Raw genomic sequence first — 15826 nt, forward strand, 5'->3', positions numbered from 1 at the left:
TTTGTACTTTATTATGATAGAGATAATCGTGATAGTTAATTTTAATGGTAGTGTAGAGCAGTTTGAGAAAGCATGTACAGTAATCTAATATTTATCCGTCGCTACATCCTCTACTACTGTTATCTTTGTTCTGCTTGCACACTAATAAAAGAAATGTCATGGCTTCTGCTTGCTGAAGTAATATGGATATTGAAGAAACTGAAATATCATGGAAATGTCCTGGAAAAATCAGTTTAAGATAAAGGCTTCTCTCAGAGACAGCATCAGTATAATGCCCACTTCTCCTGCACTTTCCTTCCCTACCCTTGGCTCCTGCTAACCTCGATAACCATTGATCCTCAAAAACAGAATTGGCCACAACTACCTTACCTTACCCTTAAGCTTATAAAAAACCCAGCACAGACTAATGTATATTAATATTTCTTATTAAAATTCAGTTTCTAGTTGTGGATATGTCAGAATTACGGTGGAACCTTGGTATGTGACCTTAATTCATTCCAGAAGGCTATTCGAGTGCTGCTCCGTTTGAGTATTGAACAAGTTCTTCCCAGCCAATTTTCTGTTTAGTTGGCTGTTATCACTAATCGTCATAGGCCCCTTGGTGACTTATTTATACAAATAATACAAAAAAATACCAAAAAAATGTAAAGAAAAATGAAATAAATTACAGGAAAGTTCTAGCAGGTCGTATTTGCTTGGTCGAGTGCTGAGCTTTGTTCGAGTAAGCAGCTGGTCGTATACCGAGGTTCCACTGTATTTCAAATTTAATAACATAACGCATACTCTGATAAATACTTCTAGAGTATTCTACAGTGTATTTAGTACGTAGTTTGATATGAATTTTTCGTTGTTTAGAATCAAAAGACTTCAGTTCTTAACTGTTCCAGCATCCATTAATGCCTTGTATGTGTAAATTTTTACTTGATCTACCTTGTTCAGTTATGATGGGAATTATGGTGGATGGTAAACAATCCCTGAGTACAAAACAACATGCAGTTAGGCTCTTGGGTTAAAATGTTGAACAAAACGTGGGGAAAAAAAGTAATAGTCACTTAGGGTGAAGAATAATGTTACTCGATGCCCCAAAATAATTCCCAAACCCTCATTTGAATTTTTGTCATTGACTGCATGATGAGGGGCACGAGATATAATATTTATGAAGTAATTGGCTTACAAATGCCAATCTTCAGTTATGAGTGTGAGACACAGCATAACCATCACTTATATTGATGTTTTCTATAGGAAAGTTGGTTGTGTGTTTTAAACAGAGTATACTGTACCTGTTATTGGAATGCCAGGAAGACAATACCTTTAGTGGTTAGGATGTCTGGAAGACAATAACTTCAGTAGTTAGAATGTCTGGAAGACAATACCTTCAGTAGTTAGGATGTCTGGAAGACAATACCTTCAGTAGTTAGAATGTCTGGAAGTACAGTAGTTAGAATGGAAGACAATAACTTCAGTAGTTAGGATGTCTGGAAGACAATAACTTCAGTAGTTAGAATGTCTGGAAGACAATACCTTCAGTAGTTAGGATGTCTGGAAGACAATAACTTCAGTAGTTAGAATGTCTGGAAGACAATACCTTCAGTAGTTAGAATGTCTGGAAGACAATACCTTCAGTAGTTAGAATGTCTGGAAGACAATACCTTCAGTAGTTAGAATGTCTGGAAGACAATACCTTCAGTAGTTAGAATGTCTGGAAGACAATACCTTCAGTAGTTAGAATGTCTGGAAGACAATACCTTCAGTAGTTAGAATGTCTGGAAGACAATACCTTCAGTAGTTAGAATGTCTGGAAGACAATACCTTCAGTAGTTAGAATGTCTGGAAGACAATACCTTCAGTAGTTAGAATGTCTGGAAGACAATACCTTCAGTAGTTAAAATGTGTGGAAGACAATACCTTTAGTAGTTAGAATGTCTGGAAGACAATACTTTCAGTAGTTAGAATGTCTGGAAGACAGTACCTTCAGTAGTTAGAATGTCTGGAAACAATACCTTCAGTAGTTAGAATGTCTGGAAGACAATACCTTCAGTAGTTAAAATGTGTGGAAGACAATACCTTTAGTAGTTAGAATGTCTGGAAGACAATACCTTCAGTAGTTAGAATGTCTGGAAGACAGTACCTTCAGTAGTTAGAATGTCTGGAAGACAATACCTTCAGTAGTTAGAATGTCTGGAAGACAATACCTTCAGTAGTTAGAATGTCTGGAAGACAATACCTTCAGTAGTTAGAATGTCTGGAAGACAATACCTTCAGTAGTTAGAATGTCTGGAAGACAGTACCTTCAGTAGTTAGAATGTCTGGAAGACAATACCTTCAGTAGTTAGAATGTCTGGAAGACAATACCTTCAGTAGTTAGAATGTCTGGAAGACAATACCTTCAGTAGTTAGAATGTCTGGAAGACAATACCTTCAGTAGTTAGAATGTCTGGAAGACAATACCTTCAGTAGTTAGAATGTCTGGAAGACAATACCTTCAGTAGTTAGAATGTCTGGAAGACAATACCTTCAGTAGTTAGAATGTCTGGAAGACAATACCTTCAGTAGTTAGAATGTCTGGAAGACAATACCTTCAGTAGTTAAAATGTGTGGAAGACAATACCTTTAGTAGTTAGAATGTCTGGAAGACAATACTTTCAGTAGTTAGAATGTCTGGAAGACAGTACCTTCAGTAGTTAGAATGTCTGGAAACAATACCTTCAGTAGTTAGAATGTCTGGAAGACAATACCTTCAGTAGTTAAAATGTGTGGAAGACAATACCTTTAGTAGTTAGAATGTCTGGAAGACAATACCTTCAGTAGTTAGAATGTCTGGAAGACAGTACCTTCAGTAGTTAGAATGTCTGGAAGACAATACCTTCAGTAGTTAGAATGTCTGGAAGACAATACCTTCAGTAGTTAGAATGTCTGGAAGACAATACCTTCAGTAGTTAGAATGTCTGGAAGACAATACCTTCAGTAGTTAGAATGTCTGGAAGACAATACCTTCAGTAGTTAGAATGTCTGGAAGACAATACCTTCAGTAGTTAGAATGTCTGGAAGACAATACCTTCAGTAGTTAGAATGTCTGGAAGACAATACCTTCAGTAGTTAGAATGTCTGGAAGACAATACCTTCAGTAGTTAGAATGTCTGGAAGACAATACCTTCAGTAGTTAGAATGTCTGGAAGACAATACCTTCAGTAGTTAGAATGTCTGGAAGACAATACCTTCAGTAGTTAGAATGTCTGGAAGACAATACCTTCAGTAGTTAGAATGTCTGGAAGACAATACCTTCAGTAGTTAGAATGTCTGGAAGACAATACCTTCAGTAGTTAAAATGTGTGGAAGACAATACCTTTAGTAGTTAGAATGTCTGGAAGACAATACTTTCAGTAGTTAGAATGTCTGGAAGACAGTACCTTCAGTAGTTAGAATGTCTGGAAACAATACCTTCAGTAGTTAGAATGTCTGGAAGACAATACCTTCAGTAGTTAAAATGTGTGGAAGACAATACCTTTAGTAGTTAGAATGTCTGGAAGACAATACCTTCAGTAGTTAGAATGTCTGGAAGACAGTACCTTCAGTAGTTAGAATGTCTGGAAGACAATACCTTCAGTAGTTAGAATGTCTGGAAGACAATACCTTCAGTAGTTAGAATGTCTGGAAGACAATACCTTCAGTAGTTAGAATGTCTGGAAGACAATACCTTCAGTAGTTAGAATGTCTTGAAGACAATACCTTCAGTAGTTAGAATGTCTGGAAGACAATACCTTCAGTAGTTAGAATGTCTGGAAGACAATACCTTCAGTAGTTAGAATGTCTGGAAGACAATACCTTCAGTAGTTAGAATGTCTGGAAGACAATACCTTCAGTAGTTAGAATGTCTGGAAGACAATACCTTCAGTAGTTAGAATGTCTGGAAGACAATACCTTCAGTAGTTAGAATGTCTGGAAGACAATACCTTCAGTAGTTAGAATGTCTGGAAGACAATACCTTCAGTAGTTAGAATGTCTGGAAGACAATACCTTCAGTAGTTAGAATGTCTGGAAGACAATACCTTCAGTAGTTAAAATGTGTGGAAGACAATACCTTTAGTAGTTAGAATGTCTGGAAGACAATACTTTCAGTAGTTAGAATGTCTGGAAGACAGTACCTTCAGTAGTTAGAATGTCTGGGAACAATACCTTCAGTAGTGAGAACATTGGGAATGCATGCCATTCGTTACTTTTGAATTTCCTGTAATATGCATGCTTCATGCACCGTGTTGAATAACAAACGACTATGAATGATTTTTGCAAGTTTTGGGCCGATGCAATTTTTTCTGTTAGCCTACAATTTGACATAACTCAGGACCTGTTAATCTCAGGACCATGTTCAAGCCTCCCGTCCACCTCTCTCTTTATTCATTGACAGTCATTCATTACTGCTTAAATTGAGTTCTTGGAGAGGAAACTTAAGATGGCATTTTCATCTGTTTTGAAGAATTGTAATGACTATAATGGTCCAGTATGGTCCAGAATGACATTGTAATCTGTTTTGAAACTTTATAATGACTTGATAATGGAGTTCAGTATGGTCCAAAATATTGTCTAACTTTTCCTCTCCAAATTGTGGGTTTATAATGAATCATTCCAGCCACACTGTAATGACTCTTTTTTTGAATATCGCTTTTGATTGTGCTTTTTGTTATATTTTTGCTGCTTTATGTAATGTAGCTGCAGTAGTAAGTTGAAACACAGTGTTTCACGTGTAAATCCCACGTGGATGGAAAGTTAAGCATAGAATGAGATTGAAAATTTTGGCTTGAATTACACATTTAACCCGTAAACGGTCCAAGCAGATCTACGTTCACATGTGTAGTGCTCCAAAAGTAGATCTACGTTTTTTTGACATATTTTCAAATATAACCAAAAAAAAAAAGTAAATCAAAGTTTTTTTACACATTTTCAAATGTAAAAAAAAAAAAATTACTTTTTTTACATACTTTCAAATGTTGAAAAAACGTATATATACGTTTGGACCGTTTACGGGTTAAGCTACACTGGATGGGTTTACTGTATAGTGGTACCCTGAGTTTCGTACAGCTCCCAGCTCGAACAATTATGTAAGTGCATTGTTGTAAGTACTTTTGAAGTGTATTTTTGGGTGTCTGAAATGGACTAATCTAATTTACATTATTCCTTATGGGAACAAATTCGTTTGGTTACAGCACTCGAACAGACTTCTGGAACGAATTATGTACGAAACTTGGGGTACCACTGTATTTGGCTCTAGTTTTCATGCAGTTATTGTAGAAATATAGTTTGATACAGTTACAATCAACCTCCTTCTCCTGTATACATTACTAAATTTAAAACAACAAACTTTCGTTTTTTTTGTTTTAGGTCACGCTGCCTCGGTGAGACACGGCTGGTTCCTAAAAAAAAAAATTACAATTACTCCATGAGAAGTTGGTTAAAATCCTTCCTATGTAAGCCATGTGTGTCACAAAAGGCGATTAAAATGCTGGGAGCAAGGGGCTAGTAACCCCTTCTCCTGTATGCATTACTTTTTGGGTCACCCTGTCTTGATGGGAGATGACCCATATATTAAAAAAAATTATTACAACTGCCAATTATTATGCCAAGTATTTTGGGCAAACTAATTCTAACACTTACAAACTACTTAATGTAAATAAATATCTGCAGGGAAAACTGGAAATGACTCTATATTTTGTCTGCAGACCCTTTTCTGCAGTCTGATTGAGATTGAAATATTTAGATCCTTTCTGCAGCACTGTATGACTCGGTGGGTTTAGCACTTACTTTTGATTATAATAATAATAATAGATTCTTTATACTCAGTGCTTATTTTCCGTCTATGTGGGATTTACCTGCTCATTGATCAACACTTGTATCATAACAAACTGTTTTGCTTTGACTTGTTTCATAGTTAAATATTTTCTTTTTAAAGATGCCAAGACTTACAAGAAGATCCCCTCAACCAAACGCATCACAACTTTAAGTAATAAAAGTCAGACACTTCCTCGAAACATGGGTTCCAGAGCTGTTGCCAAGACTAGAGACAGCAGACATCCCAGCACTCCACCCAGTGTCAGACGACAGTTATCAAATCCGGTTAGTAACACGTCTGATACTGCTGGAGAGGCAACTTATGAACGATGTGAAGAACAAAAAGGCATAACACTGTGACTGGAACAACACACAAATCACCTGCACATAGGAGATAGGAACTTACCACAATGTTTTGGTCTGGCTTGGCCTGTTACCAGTCACAGTGTGACTTTGTAAATGATACAAGCTGGACTGAAACGTTGTCGTAAGCTCCTTTTTTCCTACGTGTGGGTTGTTTGTGTATTGTGAACGACATCTATGTTTCCTACTTCGTGGCGGCCTTGATGTATGTTACATGTTTATTTTTGTTATAGCAAACCATCTTGTTTACCACCAGAGATGTTATGAAGATGCTGCAGTTGTATTTGTAACCAAGTATTTAGTGAAAATATTTTTTGTGATGGGATTCAGGGAAACCAGTTAGCCAGACTTGAGTCCTGGAGGTGGGAAGTACAGTGCCTGCGTTCTGAAGGATGGGTTTGCGACATTTGCTGTTTAAAGTGATAACTAAACTGTTGTATTTATGTGTCTCTGGCAAGACAGTGATAATGTGAACAATGGTGAAAGCGTTTCTTTTTCAGGCACCCTGCCTCTGTGGGAGACAGCCAGTGTGTAAAAAAAAAAAATAATTCATGTGTCTTGGAAAACGACACATAGATTATGGCAGTATATGCAGTAGACATAACCCGTAAACGGTCCAAACGTATATATACGTTTTTTCAACATTTGAAAATATGTAAAAAAAACGTAGATCTACTTTTGTAGCTCTACACATGTGAACGTAGATCTGCTTGGACCATTTACGGGTTAAATAGGAACCAGCGAACAAATGGGGTTGGAATTCATGGCGGGTGAGCCTTAAAACACACAGGCCATTGTGTTTTAAAGACTCGCTCACCATGGCTTCAAATCCCACTCATCTCCTGGTTTATTTGCACTTTTGTAATTACGATTTCACGAGTCATAAACAGGAACGTGTATTAATGTTTCCAGGGATCATTGCTTCCTGGTCTCAAACCAGGCCTACTAGATTAGAAATATTGAACAATTTTAGTTTTAGACTTCTATGATAGGAGGATAGTACGGTACCTCCCTGGATGTTTGCAATGTACTAACCTAGGTTGTTACCTTCTTATTGTAACCTTACTGCAGACTGACCTATGTACAGCATAAAATGTATTAGCTGTCAGATTGACAACGAACTGAGGGACAAACCATGAATGTTTCTTCACGTCATTATTGCATAGCCTGATTTTTTTCCTGAATTTGTTTTGCATAATTTTAGCAGAAGTTCAGTTGAAAAATGTAATATTTACCATGTATAACTTTTCAGAGTAGCGGACATTCGATGGGCTCGCCTCTGAAACGGCGAGGCTCGGCCGGTTCCGGTCTTGGTGGAAATGGCAGTAATGGGACACCGAAGAGCACGCCAACACACAGACGTTGTGCGTCGGCATCTCTGAAAGGAGTGGATAGCAAACTGGCACATGGCATCATGGATGAGATCATTGATTCTTCACCTCCAGTGTCATGGGATGACATAGCAGGGCAAGGGGTAAGTTACTGATGCTGCTGAGTTTGTAAATACTTTACTTTTGATATATCTTAGATGATGTTCTAGAGTTTTTCTACTCTGAGTGTATCCATGAGCCAGACTCATACGTTAATGTATTGGACATTTTTTAATGTGTAAAACTGATATACAGAAAGTCGGCAATTTACAAATACGTAATTTTTATATTTGTTTTTTTTTTTAGTTACAAATGAGCTTATTAGTGAGAGCTCTTGTTCCAAGGAATTGAAGCTACCCTCCTCTTCTGTGAACCAAACCTAATACCTTCCCGTTCCCCATCCACTTTGATTCCTACAGGTTTAGTGTTTTCCCATGAATAACAGTACAGTGCAGTGGAACCTCAGTATTCGAACAGCTCCATACTCGAACAATTTGGTATTCGAACACTTTGTTCGGTAAACAAATCACTCCATAGTCGACCATTTGCTCAGCACTTGACCAAACAAACATGACCTGCCAGAACTTCGTTTTGTGGGCGAGGGGCTTGGACTTCCAGCAAGCATGTGTGAGCATGTTAGATAGGAGTAAATAGAGACGAATGGTTTTTGGGACCTGACGATCTGTTGGAGTGTGAGCAGGGTAATATTTAGTGAAAGGATTCAGGGAAACCGGTTATTTTTATATAGTCGGACTTGAGTCCTGGAAATGGGAAGTACAATGCCTGCACTTTAAAGGAGGGTTTTGGGGTATTGGCAGTTTGGAGGGATATGTTATATATGCTTCTAAACTTTTGTATCTGGGTCCCTCTGCAAAGACAGTGATTATGTGTGAATGAAGTGCAAGGGTTGAATGATGATGAAAGTTTTTTAGGGGGGATTTTCTTTCTTTTTGGGTCACCCTGCCTCAGTGGGAGACAGCCGACTTATTGAAAAAAAAAAAGTCACCATGGGGCCTAAGAGGGTTAGTGATAACAGCCAAACAAAAGGAAAATTGTTTGGTAAAAATTCATTCAATACTTCAAGAGATGGGCACTTGAACAGCCTTCTGGAGCCAATTAAGTTTGAGTGCTGAGGTTCCACTGTACATCATTATTTCCTGGGCCATTCTTGAACTTTTTTTTTTAAAAGTCTTCAGTAGTGTATTCCTTTATTAGATTAGCAACTAAGACCATATTAATGCAGGCATGTGTTAGATAGGAGTGAGTGGAGATGAATGGTTTTTGGGACTTAACGAGCTGTTGGAGTGTGAGCAAGGTAATATTTTGTGAAGGAATTCAGGGAAAACCATTTAGCTGGACTTGAATCCTGGAGGTGGGAAGTACAATGCCTGTACTGTAAAGGAAAGGTTTAGGATATTTACTGTTTAGAGGGACACCTAAACTGTTATATCTCCGTGTCTCGCAAGACAGTGATAGTGTGAATGATGCTGAAAGTGTTTCTTTTTCAGATCACCCTGCCTTGGTGGGAGACAGCCAGTGTGTTAAAATAAAATTATGTTTTGATTTATGTATTACAAGGATAGCTTTTATATGTAACAAAATATTAAGAGATATGTGAATTGCAGACTGCGAAGAAAGCTCTGCAAGAGATTGTAATATTGCCGGCACTGCGGCCAGAACTCTTCACGGGCCTACGTGCACCAGCCAGAGGCTTGCTGCTCTTTGGTCCTCCAGGTACAACTTATTGTTCCATTTTCATTGCAAAGTGTGTGGAATGTGAGCAAAGTAACATTTATGAAGGGGTTCAGGGAAACCGGCAGGCCGGACTTGAGTCCTGGAGGTGGGAAGTACAGTGCCTGCACTCTGAAGGAGGGGTGTTAATGTTGCAGTTTAAAAACTGTAGTGTAAAGCACCCTTCTGGCAAGACAGTGATGGAGTGAATGATGGTGAAAGTTTTTCTTTTTCGGGCCACCCTGCCTTGGTGGGAATTGGCCAGTGTGATAATAATAATAAAAAAGAAAATCTCGGCAAGAAACTGCCAGGACTATAGGCAAAATGTTACATAACTGTGACTTAATGTTTTTTCTGCTTTGAAGAACATACAGGTGCTCCTTGACTTACAATGGGGTCGCGCTCCGACAAACCCATCATATCGTAAGTCATATATAAATGTGATATGCTAAATAAACATGTAAATAAATAATTACTGTCACTGAATAAGTAAATAAACAAATAATTACTGTAACTAAATACCAGCAGTGAAACGTAAATAAATGAATACAAGTTATAGACTTGCCAACTTTGTGCTGGGTAATTATCTTCCATTTCATCTCCAAGGTAATTGCTTTTGCACCATTGTAAAGTCAAACACTTGTAAGTTAAGGAGCACCTGTACAGGCTTTCCTTGTTTTATGCAGATTTGTTTTATGGCAGTTTGCTATTGTGACTCATTCCTATCAGTTACTCTGTATATGTGATATACATTTGTTATGTATTAGTGAGGTTTGCAAAATATATTGTGGATTCTTGTATGGAATTCTGTTTTGATGCCTTGACAAGCTGTGGAGTGCAAGCAAGGTAATGTTTTGTGAAGGGATTCAGCGAAACTGGCTAGCTGGACTTGAGTCCTGGAGGTGGGAAGTACCGTGCCTGCACTCTGAAGGATGCATGGGGATATTTTCTGTCTGGAGGAACTTCCAAACTGTAGTATCTACACACCTCTGGCAAGACAGAGGTGTGTAGATACAGGGTAGCATTGGTGGGAAACTGGATATCTCCCACTAAGGCTACCCTGCCTTGGTGGGAGACGGCCAGTGTATTAAAAAAGAAACCCTGTTTGAGCATAGTACAGCTGCTGTGAGCCTGGAACACATGTACTTCACAAAGGCAGGGACACCTGTTTAGCGTTAGTCAAAAGATTTCTCTTCATTTAAGTTACCGATAATTGTTTTGATGAATTACAGTGGACCCCCGGTTTGCGAAGCCATCGGTATCCAATAAATCCGGTATCCGAAGCATTATATCGCAAAAAATTTGCCTCGGTTCCCGTTACAAAACCCGGTATGTGATACGATTCATACGAGACGTGTCCAGTGTTTACAAGCCAGCCAGTGTGCACGCATCTAAGGATACATTCGGTACATTCTATATTATCCATATTATCACTGTTTTTGGTGCTTGCTTCTGCAAAATAAGTCACCATGGGCCCCAAGAAAGCTTCTAGTGCCAACCCATCGAGACCAAGGGTGCTAATGACTATTGAAATTAAGGAAATGTGTGCAAAGTGGCTTGAAGTGCAAACCTTTTTTGATGAAAATCACCCTGACACAGCTACTGCAAGCCATGTTGGCAACCTGTACACTGACAATGTTGTGAACCACTTTAGGAAAGTCATAAAGGAACGGGAGGTACAGGCCTCTATGGACAGATATGTTGTGTGACAGAAGTCCAGTGACTCTCAAGCTGGTCCTAGTGGCATTAAAAGAAGAAGGGAAGTAACCCCGGAAAAGGACTTGCTACCTCAAGTCCTAATGGAGGGGGATTCCCCTTTTAAACATTAAAGCTTCGACACTCTCCCCTCCTCCCATCCCATCAATCATCACCAGATCTTCATTAAAGGTAAGTGTCAATTTTTCTATTGTGATTATTCTATTGTTATTATTGTTATTGTAATTATTATATTGCATTAAACTTAATATATCATGTGGTAAAAGCTTTTTTTTTTCATACTTTTGGGTGTCTTGCACGGATTAATTTGATTTCCATTATTTCTTATGGGGAAAATTGATTCACTTTCCAATAATTTTGGTTTACGATGAGCTCTCGGGAACGGATTAATATCGTGAACCGGGGGTCCACTGTACGTACTGTATTTTGCGGCATATAAGACCCACTTTAAATTTATGGAATATACCTTGTTTATTTATTATTTTTTAATTGTTCTCTTTGTTAAATGGAATTATTCATAGATCTCAAGCTTGACGCCAGGCCTGACCTTCGCTAAGTAGAAAGTTTAATATCTTTATTATGCACCCCATACCCATCCTGTGGGCGGTAGTCAAAAGATTACAAAGGTACATAATGGGTCCAGGGTCTGGACCCATTATGTAATGAATCAGCCTCACTCCTATACATGGTTACAGTTATGAACAAATTACAAAGTAATGAGCAAGCAGAATGATTTTGTATTTTTAAAAAAAAAAAAGGTTTATCTTGTATACCTTAAAACACAGTACATAATTATTTGTGGGTATTTGTGTAGCGTTAGATCTTGTATGTTTCTCTGATGTATGACTGGAAGTATTCTTCTCGCAGGTAATGGGAAAACAATGTTGGCACGAGCTGTGGCAAGTGAAAGTTCAGCTACTTTCTTCAATATCAGCGCCTCCACACTAACTAGTAAATACGTGGGTGAAGGAGAGAAGCTGGTTAAAGCCCTGTTTTCTGTGGCCAGGGAACTGCAGGTGAAATATTTTTTGTCTGCAATGGGATAATTGAGAAAGAGAGGATGTTGTGTTTCAGAGTTACACAAATATCGCACACACAGGAGAGCAAAGGCTTATGACTTGGACCATTTACAAGTCACACTAACACACAAGAGTGAGGGAGCCAGTATATATAGGAGAGGGGGACTGGCTCCTTCACTGTCACATGTTAGTGTGACTTATAAATAGCCCAAGTTGAACTGAAATGTCATCATAAGCTTCTCTCTCCTCTTCTCCCATGTGCAGGTTATTTGTGTATTGTTCCAGTTATGATATTGTGGCATAATTACTGACAAAATGTCAGGTGACAGGACACAAATGCAATTAATGTGTCAGGTGACAGGACACAAATGCAATTAATGTGTCTTGTTAGAAGAATTTTGTTATCCATGCACCTGTGGCAAGCCAGGTACTGAATGAATGATGGTGAATACGTTTCCTTTTTTGAGTCACCCTTCCTTGACAGGCGATGGCGGTTTGATAAAAAATACAAATACTTAAAATTATAATTAATTGACTGGGTAAATAGTATTTTTTAAGCTCTTTTGAAACTTTTCTGGAGGATTAAGTTTATGATTATGCAAATCATTGCAGACAGACTTAGACTAAAACTAACACTACTTAATATTAATACATGTACACATACATGTACAATGCCTGCACTTTAAAGGAGGGGTTTGGGATATTGGCAGTTTGGAGGGATATGTTGTGTATCTCTATACGTATATGCTTCTAAACTGTTGTATTCTGAGCACCTCTGCAAAAGCAGTGATAATGTGTGAGTGTGGTGAAAGTGTTGAATGATGATGAAAGTATTTTATTTTTGGGGATTTTCTTTCTTTTTTTTGGGTCACCCTGCCTCGGTGGGAGACGACCAACTTGTTGAAAAAAAAAAAAAAACACCTTATTTAAGCCTGGAGTTAAGTTATTTATTTTATTCCCTTCATTGACTTCAGGAATTAAATAATTCATTCCATTCATTGACTTCAGGAATTAAATTTGATTTCATTTCATTCATTGACTTATGAATTCAATTGTTTCACTTAGTTCATTGACATAATAAAGTCACAGCATGAAAGGTTTACATCCATGTCAAGACACGCGTTAAGATTTCACAAGTCAATGACTTGAAGAATTAGTCAGACCTTTCATTTTCATTCATTAAACTCTTGAAAGTCTTCAGAGGTAAAGATTATTATTACCCTTTGACCTTCAAAGGTCAAAGGTAACAATAAATTTATTTCCTAGGTAGTAGGTTGGTAGACAACAACCACCCAGGGAGGTACTACCGTCCTGCCAAGTGAGTGTAAAACAAAAGCCTGTAAATGTTTTACATGATGGTAGGATTGCTGGTGTCTTTTGTCTGTCTCATAAACATGCAAGATTTCAGGTACATCTTGCTTCTTCTACTTACACTTAGGTCACACTACACATGCATGTACAAGCATATATATACACAATCCTCTGGGTTTTCTTCTCTTTTCTTACTAGTTCTTCTTGTTTATTTCCTCTTATTTCCATGAGGAAGTGGGACAGAATTCTTCCTCCATAAGTCATGTGTGTTATAAGAGGCGACTAAAATGCCGGGAGCAAGAGGCTAGTAACCCCTTCTCCTGTATACATTACTAAAATTAAAAAGAGAAACTTTTTTTTTTGGGGGGGGGCCACCCTGCCTCAGTGGGATATGGCCGGTTTGTTGAAAGAAGAATAAATTTATTTATTTCATGCAGTATAAAGGTAATGTAGTTTACAGGTAATGCACTATTGTTAGGCAGAGAAGAAAGCCACTAGTATGCTGTGCATGTTGCACAGACTATTCCTAATGCTTAGTTACTCATTAATGTTATTCTATTGTATTTACAGCCAGCAATTATCTTCATAGATGAAATAGACTCACTGCTGTGTGAGAGAAGAGAAGGAGAACATGAGGCTTCAAGAAGACTTAAAACTGAGTTTCTTGTTGAATTTGATGGACTCAAGTCAGATCCCGACGAGAGAATTCTCATCATGGGGGCTACAAATCGGCCACAGGAACTGGATGATGCTGCTCTAAGGTACTTGGGTAATCTGTGGTTTAGTATCTTTTTAATGTGAAATTATGAATGGATTCTTGGGAGTGCATTAGTTTTTTTTGTTTTTTTTTTACTCAATATGCTTCAGAGGCACATATTTGGCAAGATTTGAATGATGATGAAAGTGTTTCTTCTGTTTTTGGGTCACCCTGCCTTGGTGGGAAACGGTCGATGCTTTGGAGTCTTCATGGGGAGGTAGAGAAGAATCCTTCCTCCATGAGCTGTGTGTGTTGTAAGAGGCTACTAAAATGCCAGGAGCAAGGTGCTAATAACATACAGATTCTCCTTGCTTTACGATGGTTCAACTTACAATATTTTGACTTTACAATGGTGCGATAATGAAGCATATTCAGTACCGTTCATTTGTTGATAGGATGAACTTGTTTTCATATAGTATTTACTTCAAAGTACTAGTACAGTGGAGCCCCGCTTTACGATCAGCTCCCAATGCGACCAATTATGTAAGTGTATTTATGTAAGTGCGTTTGTGCGTTTATGTTTGGGGGTCTGAAATGGACTAATCTAATTCACAATATTCCTTATGGGAACAAATTCGTTCAGTAATGGCACCTGAACATACTTCTGGAATGAAATAATATCGTAAACCGGGGGTCCACTGTATTTAGTTAGAGTAATTATTTGTTTATTTACTTACGTAAATAAATGTTCATTATTTCTTGTTCACTTATAAAACTGTGTTGCTCTATACCTTTTAGCAGTTGCCTGTCAACTGTCACTAGATATGCTAGCCAAAATTAGTATTGGATTAGTGATGGAACTGGATTAGTGATTGCTGGATCAGTAATTGCTGGATCAGTAATTGCTGGATCAATAATTGCCAGATCAGTGATTGCTAGATTAGTAATTGCCGGATCAGTGATTGCCGGATCAGTGATTGCCGGATCAGTGGTTGCTGGATCAGTGGTTGCTGGATCAGTGGTTGCTGGATCAGTGGTTGCTGGATCAGTGGTTGCTGGATCAGTGATGGCCAACCTGTAACTATTAATTTACTTTTTTATTGTATCATATTTGACTTACGGTATTTTCTACTTATGATGAGTTCATCAGAATGTAGCCCTATCGTAGTCGAGGAGCACCTAAATGTAAAGAGAAGAAAGCATTTCTGTTTTTTTGGGGTCACCCTGTCTAGGTGGAGATGGCCATTGTTAAAAGAAAAAAGAGGCTTTGGAGTGTAAGCAAGATAACATTTTTGAAGGGACTCGGGGAAACCATTTAGTCGGACTTGAGTCCTGGAGGTGGGAGGGGGGTACTGCCTGCACTCTGAAGGAGATGTAGGGATACTGCAGTCAGAAAGTACTAATCTGATTACAGTATCACCACTCTTAGAAAGATGGAGATTAAATGAATGATCATAAATGTATTTTCCTCTTTGGGTCACCCTACCTTGGTTAGATAAATTATCAGCAGATCTGTAAATTTGTGCTAATTTTAAGTTATGTTTACAGACGCTTCAGCAAGAGAGTTTATGTATCACTACCAGACAAGAACACACGCACATTATTACTCGGTAAGCTTGTGGCGAAGCAAAAGTCAGAAATATGTGCTCGAGACATGGATATATTGGCTGGCCTTACTGAAGGATACTCGGGCTCTGATCTAACATCCCTGGCCAAGGATGCAGCTCTTGCCCCAATTAGAGGTAAGTGCAAAACAAAAACCTATTTAACATTATTATTTAACATTATTTGGGACCTGA

General features: G+C 38.1%; 1 protein-coding gene across 4 annotated transcripts in view; it reads left to right on the forward strand.

Moving 5' to 3' along the window:
- The window catches only part of spas (spastin), a 168213-nt gene that overhangs the window by 140346 nt on the left and 12041 nt on the right, over positions 1-15826 (forward strand). For all 4 annotated transcript variants that reach the window (XR_011390997.1, XM_053799687.2, XM_053799688.2 and 1 more), the window contains 6 exons: positions 5942-6105; positions 7436-7657; positions 9179-9287; positions 11868-12016; positions 13901-14091; positions 15576-15769. Coding sequence is in view for 3 of the 4 variants with exons in the window: in XM_053799687.2 (XP_053655662.2) it covers positions 5942-6105; positions 7436-7657; positions 9179-9287; positions 11868-12016; positions 13901-14091; positions 15576-15769 (1029 nt within the window). In the remaining variant the exon portion in view is untranslated. The remainder of the gene's footprint in view (positions 1-5941; positions 6106-7435; positions 7658-9178; positions 9288-11867; positions 12017-13900; positions 14092-15575; positions 15770-15826) is intronic.

Source organism: Cherax quadricarinatus, unplaced genomic scaffold (genome assembly GCF_038502225.1).
Source record: "Cherax quadricarinatus isolate ZL_2023a unplaced genomic scaffold, ASM3850222v1 Contig3, whole genome shotgun sequence".
Classification (NCBI taxonomy): Eukaryota; Metazoa; Arthropoda; class Malacostraca; order Decapoda; family Parastacidae; genus Cherax; species Cherax quadricarinatus.